Source organism: Myxocyprinus asiaticus, chromosome 10, assembly GCF_019703515.2.
Source record: "Myxocyprinus asiaticus isolate MX2 ecotype Aquarium Trade chromosome 10, UBuf_Myxa_2, whole genome shotgun sequence".
Classification (NCBI taxonomy): domain Eukaryota; kingdom Metazoa; phylum Chordata; class Actinopteri; order Cypriniformes; family Catostomidae; genus Myxocyprinus; species Myxocyprinus asiaticus.
Window position 1 is genome coordinate 22,085,815 of NC_059353.1, and position 22,416 is coordinate 22,108,230.

A 22,416-nucleotide genomic window follows, 5' to 3' on the forward strand; every position below is an offset into this window, starting at 1 on the left:
GTAATCGGATCACAAAGAACACACTGGAACACCCAAGACTTTATTGTGATTGGATCACTGAAACCACATTTGGATGTTGACCATATTCAACAAAGGTGAAAATACTAATGCATTATCTGCACATATAACTATGGAATTAATATTAGAATGCAAAGTAAGTCCAATCTTGCAAAAGATTATCAGATGCGGAACACATGTTAATACCAGGTGTAAAGGGGCCAACATTCAACTAGTAACACATTTGTGTATGAATGCAGATTCATTCATTGTTAAATAAACATGATTAAGCACATTAATCAGGTATTTGCCTCTTTCCTACAATTGTTCATATGCACTTCTCTCTAAAGTGTAAAGAACAGGTGTTTTGATTGATTTGTTATGAGCTCTTTCTTAATTGGCTCTCCCACATCTTTTCCATTTACTTTGATGTCTCAGTGCCAATACCTGATAATGCTGCTCTCATCATTCTCATCATTTGCATAGATCAAATCTGAGAATTCTGCTGACAGCAAAACCATGAGCACTAATGAATGAAATTAAATGAAACACACACACACACACAACACACACACACAGACAGACAAAGAATCCTTGACATCTCACTAGAAAAATAAAAATGTCTATGTTAATGACCGATGTGTGTCTAAATGTCTTTTTTTTTTTCTAACAATAAAATGTGGAAGAGTATCTCCTCTAACCTCAACAAACCTGTAGCCATAGAATGACAGAAATTTATATTCTTCTCTGAAAGGGGCAATAAAACGAATGTCTTTCACACATGAATGAATCTGTCCTTAAAGCGTTTCAGATATATTACCTTTCATATCAACAGTGGTATGTGTGAGGTTATTATTTTGAATTTTTTGAATTTTTATTTTCAAATGTATTATTACTATGTATGGAGACACATATTCCAGCATACAGTCAGTGGACCTACTGTCAAACACAACCCAGAGCGAATGACCCCTAGCAGCTATCACATGCATATAATACAAACCTGCTTGCTGTATTACCGAGTTGATATATTTGGATTTTCACTGTATTTAATTTTGTTTTAAATAGCCATTTAAAAAGCAGCACAACAACAGTAAATGACACAATGAAAACACCCATATTGAATGCTGAATGGTCAAAAGGTTGATTAAATGTTTTGTTATTTTCTGACTTTATTAAATTGACTGTACAGTGCTATTAAGACATGGGATGTTTCTCAGTGTGCGTTCTTTTATGTTCTTACGTTCTTGTGGACTCGTTCGACGTCATCATCCATGGCCAAGTTAAATTCCAATCCTCAAGAATGCAAGTACAGAGAATGCATAAAATTACCTGAATGTGTTCTTGATAAAGCCGAATATCAAGGATGCATTGAATGGTGACTTGTGGGCAAGAATCTGGTAATACGGTGGCAGACAAAGGACATTTATTGTTGTATTTTACCCACTGATATATCAGTGGTTTTACCTCGAGAGTTTCTTGCTGTAAATTTGCGAGAGTCTGACAGCTTGTGTGAGTCGTTATACTCTGTCAACATTTGTCGTTTTGATGGGCATCATTTTAATATAGTAATAAACACATGTAGGAAACAAATGTTTACAGACTTTATTATTTTAACGTGTAACTAGTCCTGTAAAATCTTACTGGTGTGATGATTATAATATGCTGTCACTGGTGTGATAATGGCAGAAGTTCTCACACTGGCTTCAAATGTGCTGTGACGGTTAATTGCGCAACAGGAAGATCACAGGACATCTCAAAGCCTACAAAAGACACATTCTACATCCTCCTGTTCTTCCGAGTTTTTTCTTCCAAGGTGGCTTGGCAAGACTGGTGTTCATAAGAACGCAAGTCCGTTCTCTGCGTTCTTTGCATTGAGAAACACCCATGAATTTAACCACTGGAGTCGATGGATTACTTTTATGTTGCCTTTATATGCTTTTTGGACCTTCGAAGTTCTGGCCACCATTCACTTGCATTTTATGGACCTACAGATCTGAAATATTCTTCTAAAAATCTTTGTGTTCCGCAGAAGAAAGAAAGTCCTACACATCTGGGATGGCAAGAGGGTGAGTAAATGATGAGAGAATTTTCATTTTTGGCAAACTATCCCTTTAACATCCATTTAATGAAAAGGTTGTCTCGTTTTACGTGATATATAAAGGTACGATATGTAAATGCTGTCCGCGAAAACTGACTCAACTCATTTATAATAATTAAATTAACACAATTATAAAAATAAGGCCTCGGATTAGTCATACAGTATATCAGCACACTAGCCGCCATTAAAATGTATTAATCTTTACTGGCCAAAGAGATCAAGATTATGTAAGCTTAATTAGAACAATAATAATGTTCATGTTCTTGTTTTTCCTATTTGGGAAACAATAAATTAAAATAACTGCATAAAAGTATCATAAAATGGATCTGAAAGCCCCAGGCTGCTCTGTAATGAATACCCACACTTGGGGCACTATGGTACAGCTGGGATAATGGATGTTATATTAAGACTGTGAGCAGCCTGGACTCCTGCCCTGGAGGTACATAACATTAGAGAAAGGTTTGTGTTGACATACCTCACATTCACCAGCAGTTAAGCTATGTCTGGGGCAAAGGCAGCTGAAGAAAAATCTATACAGATTTATGCATGCATGCAAAAGTTGAGAAGACTGTCAGGGGCAGAGTTATGTGCTGTTATGTTAATCAAATTCCTATCAACTTCACATATTTAATGCTTGTGTGAGATTCTGTGCGAAAAGCATCCATATGACAGATGCTGTTGAGGATGGGGGTGAACCAGACAACCAGCACTACAAAACACAACCTCTGCAGAATTCTCACAATGGAATTACTGCCTTACTAAATCAATGGGGAATGGGCTGCAAATGTATTGCTATACTGTAGCATCCAGCCCTTTACCTCTGGTTACTGTGTTGTGTTCAAATCCTATTCTTTTTTAGTTTCTTATTTTGCAGTAAAAATATCTAAATATCCTTTAATATTGTAGACTTTCCTGAGATGCGATTTTTTTTTATAAGATTTTGTCACTGTTGTTAAGCTTTGTTTAATCTAAATTTAAAGATCTTTATGCACAAGTAAAAAAAAATCTGCTATAAGAGAAAATATTTAACATATATTCTCTGAAAAGTCTAAATATCTAATTTTGCTTCATTTTGAAAACCTTGCTTTGATTGATTAGTTATTATTTTTTAATTTTTTTACTGAAAAACAAGACAAATACTATATACTGATTAGGAATTAAGATTTTTTGCAATGTTAGCATGGCATACTTTTTGTGAGCCATTTTGCCATATTCCTAATAATGTATTGCTAAATCTTCTAATCATCACACAATATCACATCTGCTAATGTTCCTGTTGGCCAGGCATGAATGAAGGTATGGAAATTAGGTATCCCATCAATAATGATAATTAGTTCACACTGTCTCACTGTATACAAGCTGTTAAGAGATACTGGAATAAATCAATACCAACACAAATACTGATGCAAACACTGCTAGAGCCTGCTATGGGATCTAATTTCACAGTTAACAAGCAATACTGATAACCCAAAAATAAACTTTTCCATGTGATGTCTATTTTTTACTCAACATAATGGTATTTTTCCCATCCAAACACAAAATGTATGTATTTTTCAGAAATGCTGACTTGAAGTTAGGGGTATGATAACAGTCTGTCAATCCTGCTGACCAATGGACAACATAATGAATCTTTCAGCATTTGACAAAAAGCCAGAATGTAGAATAAACTAGAAGAATTCAAGTTAAGAATGAAACTTAAACAATTTGATGCATTTAGGTAAAAAGATGCATTTAGGTAAATTGGCAAAACTTTATACAGTAATAAGTTTGTATTCGTTAACATTAGCTTACTAAATTAGCTTACATGAACTAATAACAAACACTACTATATCAGCATGTATTAATCTTGGTTAATGTTAATTCAAAATTTACTGATACATTTATAAAATTATAAGTTGTGTATGGTAACATTAGCTTATGCATTATGCACTAACATTAACTACAGTAACAATGAACAATTGTATCTTTATAAATTAACATGAACCTATATTAATAAATGCTGTAAAAACATATTGTTCATTTTTAGTTCATGATACCCAATGCATTTACTAATGTTAACAAATAGAACCTTATTGTAAAGTCTTACTGATATTGCATAAATCCACAAGTTATGTATTGTAAATGCATGTACAACTAATAGTAGGGTTCAACAATAATAATGGACCGATGACTTGGGGCCAGTGTAAGAATGTTTCATTGCAAACAAATGCAAAACCTAATAAATTATTTGTTGTAAATTTCTGACATAATAATATGTTCCTAAAAATTAAATGTATTATTTTTGTGGTATGGCAACCAAAAGAAATCCCTATTGTTGAGCCCTGAATAATACAATAGCTCTTTCATCCACACACCTTTTTTTAATGAGGTCCAGGGCAGAGCCCAGGAAGCCATCCCTCATTTTGTAGATTTTGGCTCCATAGCTGGACAGGTCTGTGCCATCAAGAAGGATTGCAGGGCAGCAGCTGGAAGGTCCGTCTCCACTCTCCCTGTGGAACGGTAAGAGAAGAGCAACTGCATCTGTGGCCCCTGGGCCTGCTGGGCCCTTTGTCTCCTCTTTTCCTATAGCAGCTTGAGGGTGTAATGGATAGCGGGCCACAGGGCCTGTGCGGATGGGTCCACAAAGGGCTTCTGCAGTGGAACCGGGCTCAGACATATCTGCTTTGCTGTGTTCACAAGGAAAGTTTGAATCCTCAGCTGTGCTGTTATTTAGGCTGACTTTGGTATCAGTCCTTTCCACACTTGGCATTTCCTCTGTATGCACTCTCTGCTCTCCATTAACCTCGTTATACATGTTATTACTCTCCATTTCCCCACTAGATAGAGATTTTGAGGGACTCAAATTCTGACTTTTCTCCCTCTGTCTCATTCTCTTAAACTCCTCAAATGTAGGTATGTGTAGGCGGCCCATGGGAGGTCTTTTCCTCTCAGGGGTTGACTGGGCAGAGTTAAAGCAGATGGGCTCGGAGGTGTGAGCTTTACTGATACTGCTAGACTCCTGTCTAGAGTTCAGTGCCAGGTTAGGGGTGCTTCTCTGCCTCCGAAGCTGCAATCGACGCAGAGCCTCTTGTTTGATCTCCTCTGGACTAGTGATGCGACGAGCACAAAGCTCTTGCGGTCCACTTTTTTGTACTAAGGATGATGGCAGTCCCAAGCGAACTGCTACTTCCTGATCGCATGGATACATTGGAGTTGGTGCATTACCAAGCACAGGTTGAGGTCTCAAGGGCTTGAGAGGCTCTGTCGCACGTGTGCTCTGGAGCCGAAGTTTGTCTCTAAGGCCCTTTCGCCCATTTCCATTCATTCCCAAGTCCTCAACTGCAGGTAAGAGCCACTGAGGGAAAAGAGGTATATCCTTTCGAACTACTCCTCGCCGGCTGTAGAACGCCATACTTTCAGGGGATGGCATTACGCCATAGTTCTGTGACCCCTGAGGAGATCCACCATACCAATGACTACTTGAAGCGCAGTGAAGAATAAACTCACTGTCCACACTCCTATAAGGATAGGCGCTGGGGTCAGACACTGCGGCCCAGTGCAGGTTTTCCAGGCTGCGGTAAAGCCGGGTGCTGCTTGCGTTCACACAGCCCTGTGGAAAACGCATTGTTCTGTAGCCAGACTGAGTGTCAGGCTGTTTAAGGGGATGCATACTGCTGGTAGAGCAGTAGAGTCCAAGGTTGCTGAGCAGGCCATTGTTGTTGTTGTAACCTGGAGGACAGTGGCCCGGCGTGATGTCCTGGGCAGTGAAGGGGGGCGTGCCGTGATGGGGGAAAGCAGACAGTGGGGAGTTGAGGACGGACAGGTCCATGGACAAGTCCATGCTGCAGCCTGCAGGAGAGCCTGCTGGGGAGTACTCACATGGTAGAGCTTTCACATCCGGCATTGCCACAGAAAGAGCTGCAGTCTATCAGAAATGATCAATGGGACCACAGCCCTGCAGAAATCAGAATGCATTGGCATCACGACAGCATACTGTATTCACATGTTGAAAATAGCAATGCATCTAAACATCTATTAATCACCAATACCAAATGGTTAAACAACACTTGGTTTTTAAAATTAACATGATTCGCACCCCATTTTACCTCCGTAATGTGATGTTCCTGGTAAAACAGGATATTCAATGAGAAAATATGTAGGGAGGGGAAAAAAGTGTTCTTTATATCAGTGGTTTTCAACCTCTTAAATATTGGGGCCTTGGAGTAAAAAAAAGTTGAGGGCCACAGCTTTATGACAGTTGATTGGAGGGGAGGGGTTGAAAAATAGAAGTGCTTGGTTATGTCAGCCATTATTATATTTTGATGAAAGATTATGAAGACAAATAACAAATCATTCAAAATAACCAGGAATAAATATTAAGAAAGTAAATAGTTTTAAATTTGATTTAATATTGATTTTAACCACTAAACAAGTAAAAGCAATGAGAGTGTATTGTTTATTTCTGCTATAGACTAAATTTCTCGAATATAAAAAAAGGCTCTCATATGCAATCTGAAAATATTCCTTTAGACGCTAGAAATGGCTGTGCACTAATCTATATTGAATCAAATGATCCAACCAAAGACAATTTCTAACCAACCAATGCTATGGTTAATCACAATGCTCATAATGCTTATTACTACACGACTTTTATAATCAAATTAATATTCTAAAAATGGCTCACACTTTTGTATGAATCTTTTATGGCATTAAAAAGAATGAGAGGGAAGAAAATCAAAAGAGACAGTAATGAAGAGAGCCACAACAATTGCCCAGGGCTCTTATTCTACTAATCAGATGAGAACTGTGGATTAGCAAAGAGATTGCTTCTCTTACAGTAATAAGTACAAATTGCCTGGCTTAAGGCCATATTAATATCCAAATGTAATCTTAAACAGATATCAGGGTCAAGCCAGGAGTTACAAAAGAGCACATTAGAATCATTCCGGCCACTGCGCTCGGAACAAATTCATTTAGATGAAAATGTATCATTTTCAAATGGCCTGTCAGAGAACAACAATGGCATTGCGATTACATTGAAAAAGGCTAAAACCATCATAGCGATTTTGAACAGCAAATAGTGGGGGAAGCCTATAGCACGTTCAAGTGTTCAATTAATGTTTTGGCCAATTTAATTAAAACTGAGCAATTGAAACGCCAGCGGTATTATCAGGCTAAATTAAATGCTCCATTTGGGAGATAAGCAAGGCGAAAAAACCTTTGTGTATTTTTGTGAATTGTACAGTGGATCACTGGAAAAAAATTGACCTTGTGAGCAAGTAGACTCACTCATTGTCTCAATAACTGCCAGTGTTTTCATTCACATGCACTTGAAAACTGCTGACGTGTGAATAAACAGTCAATTAGCATAAGGAGCTTGTTTAATGAGCATGTGGCTCTGGATCAGTTCATGCCAGGCCCACCATGTCTTCTCTGTATATGACAGACAGGCAGATGCTCAATTTCCTATTTGAGCTGAATTATTGCAGACACAAGAGAGAATGAGCAGACAGTGTCTCGTTGAGATACAGAATGATTTTACAAGAGCTCCATACTGAGCCAAAATACGGGAGATTAAAAAAAAACATTATACAGCGTGGCATTTATAATAGAGTTTCTACATTAAAACATTTATACATTTTTTTGCATTATATAGCTAAATATATAATTAAGTGACATTTGTTTTCATAAACACACTTTTCCGGTAAAACGTTTCTTAAAATATTGTTATTACAAAATAATGGATGTATTGTTCATAAAATAATAGACATACTGTTCAAAAATAAGACAAAAAAGTGTTTGGACACTTTCTGACTGTCAAACATGGAACATGTCCATAGGTAATGTGATGAGCTACACCTGTGAACTTGAGAGGAAACATCCACTAAATATGAACTTGGGACCAGTTGGTTTAATTTAGTTCTGAAAAAAGCTTGAGCATAATTGTTTGAAGATGCCACTTTAAATCTTTTTATCTAATGCAATGACATTCATTCATTTAGAAGTGTGACTTCAATTGCTTAAACACCTTTTGGTGCCACTGTATATCATATAAGAAAAGACAGACAGCATTTAAAAATTTGCCTTGAAACTGCTCAGGTAGCATGATTGATTTTATTGTGTATACTTTATGTATATGTACAGCAAGGCCATATATGTATTTGCAGGCTACTTGACCTATTGGGTGTGTTAGAGAATCCCCGGAGAACTGCAGTATGTTAGTCTTATAGCTTTATGTTCTATAAACTTACCCCATTTTTATCAACTGTGTGTGAACTTTTACTCTGCTTGCTTTAGGCTCCCATTCACAGGCTCAGGGCCAACGATTGTTTCTCCTTTGGTTTGTCCTTAGAGGTAGACACACAATCCACGGTGTCAGAGTGCTGAGACCCCAGGCAACTACAAAACAAAGGGGAAAAACATAAATACGGGCATCCAAAATAATACTGATCAATTTCTGGAATGAACAAAGAGACTGCAGTATTACTAAGTCTTGTATTGTTGTGTTTTTGTGAGAGAAAACATTTGATTGGATTGAGGTAATTTTGTTAAGAAGCCAAACACTCTGAATAAAACAGAAGTCTTAAACGTGCACTCAGTAATTCTAATCCAATACACTTTTTGTCAAATTCTGCAAACATCTCCTCACAGTCTGCTAGCTGTCTGTTCTGTGGGTGGACTGAAAAAAAATCTAGTATTTGAACACAGCTTTGGCTCTGTAAATGGGTCAAAAACAAAGTGGAACAGACTGGTCCAAACAACACGACTCCAGCCAATCAGCAACAGGAGGTGCTTCTTGCGCGTGCACAGGATGGGGGTGGGGGCACAGCGAGAGGAAAAGAGTGAAGGCAAATCTGGCTGATGCGAACTTTCTAAACTCCAAGGAGGACAAATGGCTGAGAAACAGACCAAGAGAAAAAGGTCAGATGAATATAAACTAAAAAAGAAAGATTATGATAAGTTGAGGACTAGGAGCTGCATCAACACCGGCGAGGCTTTTCAGCAGTAGAGAGACCTCCGAGAGGTAAAAGGCCTGAAGAAGGATGCAGAAGTTGCTCTTCTTCTTGACAGGTGGGTAACATAAATTTTGCTATGTTTCACAGAACCCATACATGCTGCTGTTGTGATGTTAGATTTAGTAGCAGGAGAGATGTGAGTGTCTGAAGCTGGTGTGCGTAAAACCATCTCGCGTGCATGCATTTGGGGGGCGGAGCTTCCAAAGGAGTACTGAAGGGAGGGGTGTGTTTGTTTTGGCTGTTGAGTTTGAATATCAACAGTGTTTCTCAGGATTCGCTGAGTGCACCTTTAAATCATTGTAGTTTCCCTCAAACAAAGCACATCCAGAAACAATCAACACTGCCAAACAAACACTGGTAAATAGTATTAGTTCTCTGGACAAACACTATTATAACAAAGATCATTTTTCCTGCTTTCCAGGAAATTGGAACTTTTACTAAATGTCTAAGTATACAGACTAAATTATTGTCAATCAAACAAATTGTAAAAGCTATATGTCAATTCTTTACATGTTTATTCCCTAATAACAACAAGACCACAACTCTTACTTAAATGTTTTTAGAGTTCTGATAAATTATTACAGTTCACACATTGGTATGTAATTTAAGTTCCTGTGACTCAAGGCTCTGAAATTCAGGGAATTCAGGGCCTTGCAATTTATCTCCTCTCACCTCAATATCAGCCCAATGACCTTCTGGATATTCTTCAAGCTTTGATTGGCAATTCAGTGAAGGCAGTTTTAATGACTCATCATTACTCAGGAAGACACTGATCGACCTCAACCAGAAAGGAGTCATTCTTCAGTCAATAAACACATTCAGTTGCTTTTCCACTCTATCTTACTAATCTTATGAGCAGCTCTGCCTGGTGTTTGACAAATGTCTCTCAGTATGTGGTGCAGCTGCTCGCTAAGACGAATCTGAGTGACAGAACCCGAGGACTTGGTAGTATGTGTCAGAAATTCTATTTTGTATTTTAAGGGCAATATTTCCCCCCTGGAATTAATTTTTAAGGGGCATTTGTATACATTTATGAATGCTGTACATTTGTGTAACACTGAATGCTGATCTATCTATCTATCTGTCCGTACGTCCATCCATCTATCTGAAATCTAATGCTACTATTTATACTAACATCACAATTACTTAGAAAAAAGCCAGCAAGCAGCACTTCCTCATCTTGTTATCACAGTGTATATAAATGTGTGGTTGTGGCTTTATCCATATGGTGCGTCCATATGTGTGTAACAAAAACACCAGTGCTACAACTGATAGCTGAACAGAGCAAACACACACTCACACACTCTGAACACTTTCCTGGGGAGCATATAAAGATGTGATAATAACCTCATAATCATTTCATCTTAGCACCTCTATTAGTTCCTCCTTTAAATCCCTGGAGTAAAAAACATAGAAAAAAGGAAGAAGAAAAAGGTGTATCCACAACCATCTAACCCTATTCTCTGAAGGTGTTGCTTACATGCCCCACACCTGCAAATGTGGAATCTTAAATCTCTTCCACTGTACTGCAGCTGTAGTGAGGCTACAAATTGATCAATGCAAGCTGCTTCATGGGGAATCAAAGACCAAAAGGCCACATACTGATTGTATTTGCAGGTCTACGTGATAGCATAGAAGGGGTGTTTTCTAGGTTAAGGCAGGTGGAAAATCATGGAATATGACTAAGCTGCAGGGTGAAGAGTGACCCCATGATTTGCCATACTCTCAATATATAAAACAATACTTCTGCCTCTGAAGTGTAGTTGCTATTTCTTACAATATCACAATAAATGCAGTAAAATATATCCAACCTTTTTCCTTCTTCTGCATGTGGGCTTCCACGAAAAGGAATTAAAGCTATTTCCAGAAGCAATATTAGTGGAAGGGCGACATATGAGTATATTGGTGGGAGAGTGTCATTGACAGAAGAGAGCAATGGTGGAATTGCTGAAATGTGCACATCAGTGCGGACTCAACTCTTCCCTTACTACAGTAAAGTTTGTAGGCCACAGGTAAGCTTTACTTATAATGAGGATGGCTTGCCTAGTGAATGTGGGTAATACATGCAAAGTTTAAGTAGTCATTATCGAATTAGTGCCTGGTGACAATTTTGCCTGATCCCCAAGATTCCATCTTATCCTGGAGAAAGCCGATATACGGGAAGACTCTGGAAGGTCCGGACAATTATTGATCATTGGCTGCTTATCTCCAATATCTTGCAGTAAGTGGACTAAGGGCTATCTTTATGGTCACATTATCCGTATTAGAGTTTAGCTGTAAATCCATATGAAAGTAAACCTTTCATAGCTTTAAATGTTATTAGGACCACCTGATCAGAGGTGTCATGCCCACTCATGTGTGCCCCCTCAGATTTTTGAGCCAAGTGGATTATGAATGTTATTTCCAAAAAAGTACAATTGCACAAAGTTGCACGAAAAAAATTCACATCTATATATTTGGTCAGTCCAATTGAACTCCTGCAGATCACAGATTCTTTAACTGAAAATGTAATTTTAAGATCATCTACCCACACAACATTAACATGTCTTTTTCCTTGTGGACTCAAAAGGAGCTATTGTAAAAATGTTGAAGCTTCTCTTTTTTTTCTAATTCAGTTTGGATAAAAAAAAAAGTTATATAGAAGTTGTCAATAATATCATATATATGGAGTGGTGGTGGTGTAGTGGACTAAAGCACTAAACTGGTAAGCAAAATGTTGTTGGTTCAATCCCCACAGCCACCACCATTGTGTCCTTGAGTATGGCACTTAACTCCAGGTTGCTCCAGGGGGATTGTCCCTGTAATAAGGGCATTGTAAGTTGCTTTGGATAAAAGAGTCTGCCAAATGCATAAAAGTAAAAGTATATCTTATTCAGCCCTGCCCCTTTTCAGGGCTCCACTCTTCTGAGTTTTGTCTTCCAACTTCCAGTTTTCATTGAAGATACTAAGAAGAGTCGATCAAAATGGAATTTGTGTGGAACCCCAGCAAGTATTTTTTCAAAGAGGCGATGGTGCTAGGCTACACTACCCCTGTGTTTTGCTATCGCTGTAAATGTTCATTTTCAGACACTCACGGAGGTTAAACGGACCTTGCAGATCCCATTCAAACAGCTATAACACTCTGCACTTTTTTTACGATCCATGCAAGTTATGTGTTTTATTTTTTCAGTTTTCAACTTTTTCAGCTTTGTGAATAATTTGTTAAAATGTATAGCTGACATGAAATATCATACAGCTTGTATTATTATTATACATGTAATTTCATGACATTAAAGGAAAAATACATTTGCACTTTTTAAGATTAATTTGTCATCCCACATTTTATTAAGCTTAAATGTGATTAAAATGGTTGATACCTTAATATAAAATGAAAATTTCACATAGGTATACAGTATATGTGTGTGTGTATATGTATTGTATATACTGGCACTCTCCCTCCCCCATCCCGGTTTGAGACTTTAAAAATCTGGTCACCATAACTGTAACGTGATGGGTGACATTACAAGATGGCTAGATAGCCAACTAGACTGTGCCTGGGGTCATATAGGTTGCCATGGAAACAAACTAGTAGTTTGACACCTGAGGGAAAAATTGGAAAAATCACATGTTAAGCGACTTGTTGGCTTCAGGCTGACAGTGTCAACTACGTTAGTTGTAGTCGACTAGTCTGTCTAACCCCTACCCTGAACACATTAAACTACTAATAATAACTTCTGGAAAATTGGTAACCTGTAAATCCAATTTGCAAGCTAACTACACTTGGACATCAACACCACAGAAATCTATTATCCACCTTTTTCCTACATCCCGTGATGCTTAGCGAGAAATATGGGCATAACTTCCGTTGTCAAGTAAACACAGCTGTTGTTGCAGCATACATCCATACATTCATTCATTGTGGTGTTGGGATTTTGAAGAGAGTGTTTATGATTTCATATGGACATACATCAATCACTATATCAGTGTGTTACTGAACGATAATAAACTACAAATAGTCATAAAGACAAAGAACAAAACCGGCGTGCTGTTTCTCCCAGATGCAGTTGAGATTTAATCTAAGCACAAACGCAACATTTCGAGCAAATTTATTGGTTGTTTTAGTGGAGTAGTGTTGTTCAGTTTCAGATGTGTGTGCTTGTCATCTTGCCACCCTGCATGTTCAAATCAGACAGACACACTAAGGAAGAGCCGGGAAGTTCTCATACTTGGGTATGATATTTCCTTTTAAATCCGCACGTAAGTTTAAACATTTGTTCGGCGGGTGATTGACTGGTGAGAGGTGGTGCTTTGCTGCTGTCCGGGATGCATCAGGACGCCGTTTTAAACCTCAAATGCGATGCGGAGACAGCCCTAAAAATGGCCAACTCACTGATCAGTGCCCTGACTACTGAACTAGGGAACTGACTGAGCCCACTGAGTTTTGCACAGAAAGCACTCTGGGATTTCAGATGGCGAGGCAATTTTATCAAAAATTTGAGGGACAGACAAAGATGATTGGCGGGCCAGATTTGGCCCATGGGCCGCCAGTTGACCAGCCCTGCTATAGGGTGTCTTTCCTGTAGCTCAAGATTGTTTTGTGAATATTTTGATTCTGCAGTGTTAACTGAGCTGATGAGAATGAGAGAGAGAGAGAGAATGAGCTTTATTGCCAAGTATGCTTACACATACAAGGAATTTGTCTTGGTGCTTCCAGCGTACAACAATACAAAAACAATACAAAAACTGCAGCAAGACATAGATAATAATAAAAAAAAAAAAAAAAATTATACACATACATACAGACACACACATACATACATACACACATACACATGGGTAGTGCAAATCTAATACAATCTGTTATGTACAGTGTAAATACAAATCTGTTATGTACAGTGCAAATGTTTTTTGGGGGTTTTTTTCTTCAGAGGAATGAAATGGCAGAAGAGGTTGGATGTGTTGGATAAATATAAGAAAGACTAAACTGTGTATTGCACATATTTATTGCTCAATGGGGTAATTTAACTGTTCATGAGATGGATAGCTTGAGGGAAAAAACTGTTCCTGTGCCTGACGGTTCTGGTGCTCAGAGCTCTGAAGCGTCAGACAGAAGGCAACAGTTCAAAAAGGTAGTGGGCAGGGTGAGTGGGGTCCAGAGTGATTTTTCCAGCCTTTTTCCTCACTCTGGAAGTGTATAGTCCTTGAAGGGGGGGCAGGGAGCAACCAATAATCCTCTCAGCAGTCCAAACTGTCCTTTGTAGTCTTCTGATGTCTGATTTCATAACTGAACCAAACCAGACAGTTATTGAAGTGCAGAGGACAGACTCAATGACTGCTGAGTAGAACTGTATCAGCAGCGCCTGTGGCAGGTTGAATTTCCTCAGCTGGCGAAGGAAGTACAACCTCTGCTGGGCCTTTTTCACAATGGAGTCAATGTGGGTCTCCCACTTCAGGTCCTGTGAGATGGTAGTGCCCAGGAACCTGAATGACTCCACTGCTGCCACAGTGCTGTTTAGAATGGTGAGGGGGGTCAGTGTTGGGTTGTTCCTCCTAAAGTCCACAATCATCTCCACCATTTTGAGCGTGTTCAGCTCAAGGTTGTTTTGACACACCAGACAGCCAGCTGTTTAACCTCCCTTCTGTATGCAGACTCATCGTCATCTCGGATGAGGCCGATGACAGTGGTGTCATCTGCAAACTTCAGGAGCTTGACAGAGGGGTCCTTGGTGAAGTCATTGGTGTAGAGGGAGAAGAGTAGTGGGGAGAGCACACATCCCTGGGGGGCACCAGTGCTGATTCTACAGGTGCTGGAAGTGAGTTTCCCCTGTCTCACAAGCTGTTGCCTGTCCGTCAGAAAGCTGGTAATCCACTGACAGATAGACATGGGAACAGAGAGTTGGTGTAATTTATTCTGGAGTATAGCTGGGATGATGGTGTTGAAAGCCGAACTGAAGTCCACGAAAAGGATCCTTGCATATGTCCCTGGTCTGTCCAGATGTTGCAGTTTATGATGCAATCCCATGTTGACTGCATCATCCACGGACCTGTTTGCTCAATAAGCAAATTGAAGGGGATCTAGAAAGGGTCCAGTGATGTTCTTCAGGTGGGCCAACACCAGTCTCTCAAATGATTTCATGACCACAGACGTCAGGGCGACAGGTCTGTAGTTATTAAGTCCTGTGATTTTTGGTTTCTTTGGGATGGGGATGATAGTGGAACGTTTGAAGCAGCATGGGACTTCACACTGCTCCAGTGGTCTATTGAAGATCTGTGTGAAGATGGGGGCCAGCTGGATCTAAGACATGCAGGTGAAACGCCATCTGGGCCTGAAGCCTTCCTCGTCTTTTGTTTCCGAAAGACGCGGCTCACATCATCTTCACAGATCTTAAGTGCAGGTTGAGTAGCAGGAGGGGGGGGGGAGGTGGGTTGCAGGAGGTGTTGGTGTTTGTGTGAACTGAAGGTCAGAGTGGGTGTGGGGTGTGAGATTGGGCCTTTCAAATCTACAGTAGAACACATTCAGGTCGTCAGCCAGTTGTTGGCCACCACAGGGTTGGGGGCAGGAGTCCTGTAATTCGTAAGTTGTTTCATGCCACTCCACATTGATGCAGGGTCGTTAGCTGAAAACTTGTTTGAATAACTGAAAATTTGATGAATAACGTATTAGGTAGATTAGGTGAGAGAATCCTTCTTAGTTCACAGGTTTTTCCATAAACAAATCCTACTATTCTTAGGTAAGCAGTATGGTAGGCCTTTCAAACAAAAGTTTTGAAGCCCTAACAATATGTACATTCTACAAAGCAGTGCTGAAGTTTTTCTTCATCACTAATTGGTGTACACCATTTGCAGATGTAACGATCTCGCAGGGAATCATTATACATCTGGCCTAGTTTAGAAGTTGTCTCAAATAACTAGCAGAGACACTGGCGTGACATTCTAGCTAGCCTCAATAGATTGTATTAAGGCAATTTACAGAGCTTGCATTTCCAAGAAACACACACGTCAATATGGCAATGGATCAATGACCGCCAGTCCTCTTGTTGGTGGATGTGTTTAATTAAAGACCACATTGCCACATGCAATATCATTATTGCATAATTTCACTAAGAAAATTGGAGCATTGATTCAAGTAAGCTGTAAGTTTGGTTCATCTGTAAATTTTCACCAATTGCACATAATAAAATACTGACCCTAGGAATCATAGATCAAGACTTCCCTTGGGAAAAGACAGCTTAAACCAGTATAAGGTCATTGGCTGGTCTTAGCTAGTTTAACCTGGTGAATTGACAGTGAGTTTAGCAGATACTGATAACTAAGGTGGTGGAAACTGGCCAATAACCGATTAATCGGTTGATAGCTTTTAAAATCGATTTATAGAATGTTAAAACATTTCCTTGGTCTTTCCCTATTATGATGGACGCAGACATAGAGACAAGAGTCTTGACGGGGGATGTTTCCATAGAATAATTTTTTTGGCAAAATAACAAAATATGCACTGAAGTGACAATAAAAATATGGACGAATATTGTCAATGATGAAAGATCTAGATACAGCAAATCCCCACGAGGTGTTTGTGATTGTTTTTGTTTCACCTCTAGAGGCTGCTGTTATATTGCAGAAACAATCAGCCACAGAGGAACATGAGGAGGAATAATAATAATAATAATAATAATAAAAAACTATCGGCATCTATCAACATATATTTTATAGTTCCAAAAAGCAAATATCTGCATCGTTTAATCTGTAAAACCGATATATCAGTCTACCTCTAGTGTTTAGCTGGTTTAGCTGTTTATCCAGCTGATCACACAGTCTGATCAGTTGTGTCTAAAACCCTTTTAAAATCATCAAACTAGACCAGCCTAACTATCTTGGTGGCCAGTTAAGACCAGCAAACCACCTTGGTTTAAGTTGCTTTTTTGTCTAGAGTTTTAAGACTCTAAATGCTTAATATGAGACCAAATTGTATATGTCTTTCACACGTACAGTTGTGCTCAAAAGTTTGCATACCCTTAATAGTAATATATGTACCATTTTTAAAGAAAACATGAGTGAGCAGGCAAAACACATTTGTTTTATTTCTTATGAGATTCATATTCAACTGTAGATTATAACAGAATGGCACAATCATAAAACAAAACATGGCAACAAAGAAAAAAATGAAATGACCCCTGTTCAAAAGTCTGCATACCCTTAGTTCTTAATACTGTGTATTGTCCCCTTTAGCATCAATGACAGTGTGCAGTCTTTTGTAATAATTGTCTATGAGGCCCCAAATTCTTGCAGGTGTTATAGCTGCCCATTCGGCTTGGCAAAATGCCTCCAGGTTATGCAAAGTCTTTGGTCGTCTTGCATGAACCGCACGTTTGAGATCTCTCCAGAGTGGCTCGATGATATTAAGGTCAGGAGACTGTGATGGCCACTCCAGAACCTTCACCTTTTTCTGCTGAAACCACTGGAGGGTCAACTTGGCCTTGTGCTTAGGGTCACTGTCGTGCTGGAAAGTCCAAGAGCATCCCATGCGCAGCTTTCGTGCACAAGAATGCAAACTGTCTGCCAGAATTTTCTGATAACATGCTGCATTCATCTTGCCATCAATTTTCACAAGATTCCTCATGCCTTTAGAGCTCACACACCCCCCAAAACATCAGTGAGCCACCACCATGCTTCACAGTGGGGATGGTATTCTTTTCACTATAGGCCTTGTTGACCCCTCTCCAAACATAGTGCTTATGGTTGTGACCATAAAGCTCTGTTTTGGTCTCATCACTCCAAATTACAGTGTGCCAGAAGCTGTGAGGGGTGTCAAGGTGTTGTCAGGCATATTGTAACCGGGCTTTTTTGTGGCATTGGCGCAGTAAAGGTTTCGTTCTGGCAACTCAACCATGCAGCTCATTTTTGTTCAAATATCGTCGTATTGTGCTCCACACCGTCTTTTTCCAGAGCAGCCTGTATTTCTCCTGAGGTTACCTGTGGGTTTTTCTTTGTATCCCGAACAACTCTTCTGGCAGATGTGGCTGAAATCTTTCTTGGTCTACCTGACCTTGGCTTGGTATCAAGAGATCCCCGAATTTTCCACTTCTTAATAAGTGATTGAACAGTACTGACTGGCATTTTCAAGGCTTTGGATATCTTTTTATATCCTTTTTCATCTTTATAAAGTTCCATTACCTTGTTATGCAGGTCTTTTGACAGTTCTTTTCTGCTCCCCATGGCTCAGTATTCAGCCTGCTCAGTGCATCCACGTGAGAGCTAACAAACTCATTTACTATTTATACACAGACACTAATTGCAATTTTAAAAGCCACAGGTGTGGGAAATTAACCTTTAATTGCCATTTAAACCTGTGTGTGTCACCTTGTGTGTCTGTAACAAGGCCAAACATTCAAGGGTATGTAAACTTTTGATCAGGGCCATTTGGGTGATTTCTGTTATCATTATGATTTAAAAAGGAGCTAAACAACTATGTGATAGTAAATGGCTTCATATGATCACTATCCTTAAATAAAATGCAAGATCAGTCATATTTTCAAAATCAATGCCAAATATTTTACAATTTCTGCCAGGGTATGCAAACTTTTGAGCACAACTGTATACCCTCACTTTATTATGACAGACCATGGCTTACATAATGCATAGAGATAAATGGAAAAAGATGAAAATCTTTCCCATGAAATGAATATGCATTTCAGCCTTGAGATGGCGAGGGAAATAAAGCAGGATGATAATTGCCTTTCAGACTGATGAATCAATGAGCAGCAGCTCCACACAAGGCTATTTTTCCTCTTTCTAAATTACAGAAGTCACATAAACATGATACTACTGCTCTCAAAGATTACTTGGGGGGGGGGGGGTTGTCCAAGACATCATCATCCTCCATAGTTGTACTCGTCATGTCTAACATCTGTTGGATCTTACTTGTGATATAATAAGGGCTGCAAGTAACGATTACTTGTCCTTATGTTTAGCATATATCTTCCATGTTTCAACAGTGGTATTGTTTTTTATATATAGAATAAATAACCACAGGTAAGACCATGGATGGCTCCTAATTACTGTTGTTTGGTCAAAGTAGTTAGTCTTTTTAAAAAAAAGAGAAGAAAAAATGAATTATTGGATTATTATAAACTCAGCAAAAAAGAAACATCCCTTTTTCAGGACTCTGTATTTTAAAGATAATTTTGTAAAAATCCAAATAACTTTACATATTTTTAGTGTAAAGGGTTTAAACAATGTTTTCCATGCTTGTTCAATGAACAATTAATGAACATGCACCAGTGGAACGGTTGTTAAGACTAACAGCTTACAGACGGTAGGCAATTAAGGTCAGAGTTATAAAAACTTAGGACACTAAAGAGACCTTTCTACTGACTCTGAAAAACACCAAAAGAAAGATGCCCGGGGTCCCTGCTCATCTGCGTGAATGTGCCTTAGGCATGCTGCATGGAGGCATGAGGGCAAAACATTGCAATGTCCGTACTGTGAGACACCTAAGACAGCGCTACAGGGAGACAGGAAGGACAGCTGATCATCCTCGCAGTGGCAGACCATGTGTAACAACACCTGCACAGGATCGGTATATCCAAATATCACACCTGCAGGACAGGTACAGGATGGCAACATCAACTGCCTGAGTTACACCAGGAATGCACAATCCCTCCATCGGTGCTCAGACTGTCCGCAATAGGCTGAGAGAGGCTGGATTGAGGGCTTGTTGGCCTGTTGTAAGGCAGGTCCTTACCAGACATCACCGGCAACAACGTCGCCTATGGGCACAAACCCACCTTCGCTGGACCAGACAGGACTGGCAAAAAGTGCTCTTCACTGACGAGTCACGGTTTTGTCTCAACAGGGGTGATCATCGGACTTGCGTTTATCGTTGAAGGAATGAGCGTTACACTGAGGCCTGTACTCTGGAGCGGGATCGATTTGGAGGTGGAGGGTCCATCATGGTCTGGGGCGGTGTGTCACAGCATCATCGGACTGAGCTTGTTGTCATTGCATGGAATCTCAATGCTGTGCATTACAGGGAAGACATCTTCCTCCCTCATGAGGTACCCTTCCTGCAGGCTCATCCTGACATGACCCTCCAGCATGACAATGCCATCAGCCATACTGCTCGTTCTGTGTGTAATTTCCTGCAAGACAGGAATGTCAGTGTTCTGCCATGGCCAGCGAAGAGCCCAGATTTCAATCCCATTGAGCACGTCTGGAACCTGTTGGATCGGAAGGTGAGGGCTAGGGCCATTCCCCCCCAGAAATGTCCGGGAACTTGCAAATGCCTTGGTGGAAGAGTGGGGTAACATCTCACAGCAAGTACTGGCAAATCTGGTGCAATCCATGAGGAGGAGATGCACTGCAGTACTTAATGCAGCTGGTGGCCACACCAGATACTGATACTATTACTTTTGATTTTGACCCCCCCTTTGTTCAGGGACACATTATTCAATTTCTGTTAGTCACATGTCTTAGTAGTTGAATCTTTTTATGTTCATACAAATATTTACACATGTTAAGTTTGCTGAAAATAAAAGCAGTTGAAAGTGAGAGGACGTTCTTTTTTTTTTTTTTTTTTTTTTTGCTGAGTTTAGTATTTGTAATGGAAAATAATAGCCTAAACACTTTTAAGCCCTGGGTATACTTCCATTTTAACGCAAATGCTCAGTATCTGCATACAGTCGAACACGAGCCTGTCAAAGTTCTGTATATTTCATACTGTGCGCACATCAACAGACGGTTGGTGCATGGCACTATGACTGCTATGAGAGACCTTTCTCTTCAGGAGTTTAGACCCATAAAGATGCCTTTATATTCCTTCAGACTCGAGTTATACAAATGCAGGTATCTCCAGACCTCCTCACAAACGGGCTCTTGACTTGCACATCCACTTTTGTATTTAACATCATCTCCTGATATTTAGCTGTGATTACATCTTCTTCTAGCACTTTTTGTGACAGCAACAGCTCAAAATGTAGGTGTTGCCACCTTGTGAACCCACTAATTAGTGCAAGTAACTCCAGGAGCATGCACATTCTGTGCGTTCAAGGACGTGCAGTTAGAAAATTCGGGCTGCTCACACACTAGGCTGATGACAAGATTTGTATCATGTGTCCTGTACCCAGGTGCACAAGTTCGTGTCTGACTGAATTATACTTTGGGCTTTAGAAACACCACGGTTGTATTAAAATGAAGTCTAATAAATTCATCCGGAGATATTTTTTAATATGAAACAATTAAAAAACATTTCTGGTAATGTTTACTGTGATAAATGTTAGTTGCGTAAGTGTGGTAATATGTAGTTTACAAAGCTTTGCAATTTATGTTGGTGCATGGTAGGCAGAAGTAGAAAATTCTCAGTTGAATTCAAAGGTCACATCAGTTTTGTGGTGCTTCAGGGACAGGATAGCACAGAGGATATCACTTGTCTGAGTGTTTCTATGGTGGATGCAAGAGAAACTAGGCTTTAATCGTAACGCACAGATGTGTGTTTCAGATAAGAAGCATATTAAGCGCTTATTAAGCGTCGAACAAGAGATGAGTATCATTAAATTTGATTCAGTGGCACAAAAACGGCACAGTTTAATAAAAATGATTGTGCTCCCTTTCGCTGTTGCGATCGGTTTTATTGACGATTTTATTTTACGGTAATGACTGGCTGGCTGTACATTATTATCCTCACTTCATTGTGAAATACTAATAGCATAACCCTCTAACCAAAAAACTCAATCCCTCTAATACTGTATTACTCATTGGAGAACTGTAATAATTGCTGTTATACTTAAAGGAGAGTAAATAAATACTGCAGACTCCATGGTTTTATACATCATCTGTAGGCAGTCCAGGGCTTGCTTTTGATTACTCCTCAGTGTGTCTCTGTTTTTGCTTTCATTAGGTGGATTATGACACCAGCAGCTCTGCCTCTGCCTCTGGCAACAGTAACAATAACAACAACCTACAGCCCTGCAGCAGATTTGAGAGACTTCACACTTATCAATCTCCAGAGAAAAGGAGAAAGTGGTATGGATCCAGTGTGAAATGTGACAAGGATAATGCAGAGAAAACTGTGCCAAGGACAGAGAGTGATATGATAGGACAGTGATTGATAGGTGAGAGCCAGAAGCCTGATAAGAGAGTTAGGTGTGGAGAGGAGGCGATGCGAGCGATAAGAGGTAGAGTGAAGAGGCAGGAGAGCAAACATGAGATAGAAGAGAAAGTCTCAGGAGCTACACTGATAAACATCAGCAACTGTAATTCAGATGTATAGACCATTTCAAGGGCTATTTGTCAGTGTAGGATATTTGTCAAACTCATTCAAAACAACAGCGGGATCCACTTTATTTATTATGACTT

General features: G+C 39.5%; 1 protein-coding gene across 2 annotated transcripts in view; it reads right to left on the minus strand.

Annotated features, from left to right (window-relative positions):
• si:dkey-91i10.2 (uncharacterized protein LOC555224 homolog) overlaps positions 1 to 22,416 on the minus strand; it is a 37,933-nt gene that overhangs the window by 10,271 nt on the left and 5,246 nt on the right. For both annotated transcript variants that reach the window (XM_051709266.1, XM_051709265.1), the window contains exons 2-3: positions 8,326 to 8,473; positions 4,450 to 6,029 (exon numbers count right to left, since the gene is read on the minus strand). In XM_051709266.1, the coding sequence (XP_051565226.1) occupies positions 4,450 to 5,978 (1,529 nt within the window). In that variant the 5' untranslated portion in view covers positions 5,979 to 6,029; positions 8,326 to 8,473. The remainder of the gene's footprint in view (positions 1 to 4,449; positions 6,030 to 8,325; positions 8,474 to 22,416) is intronic.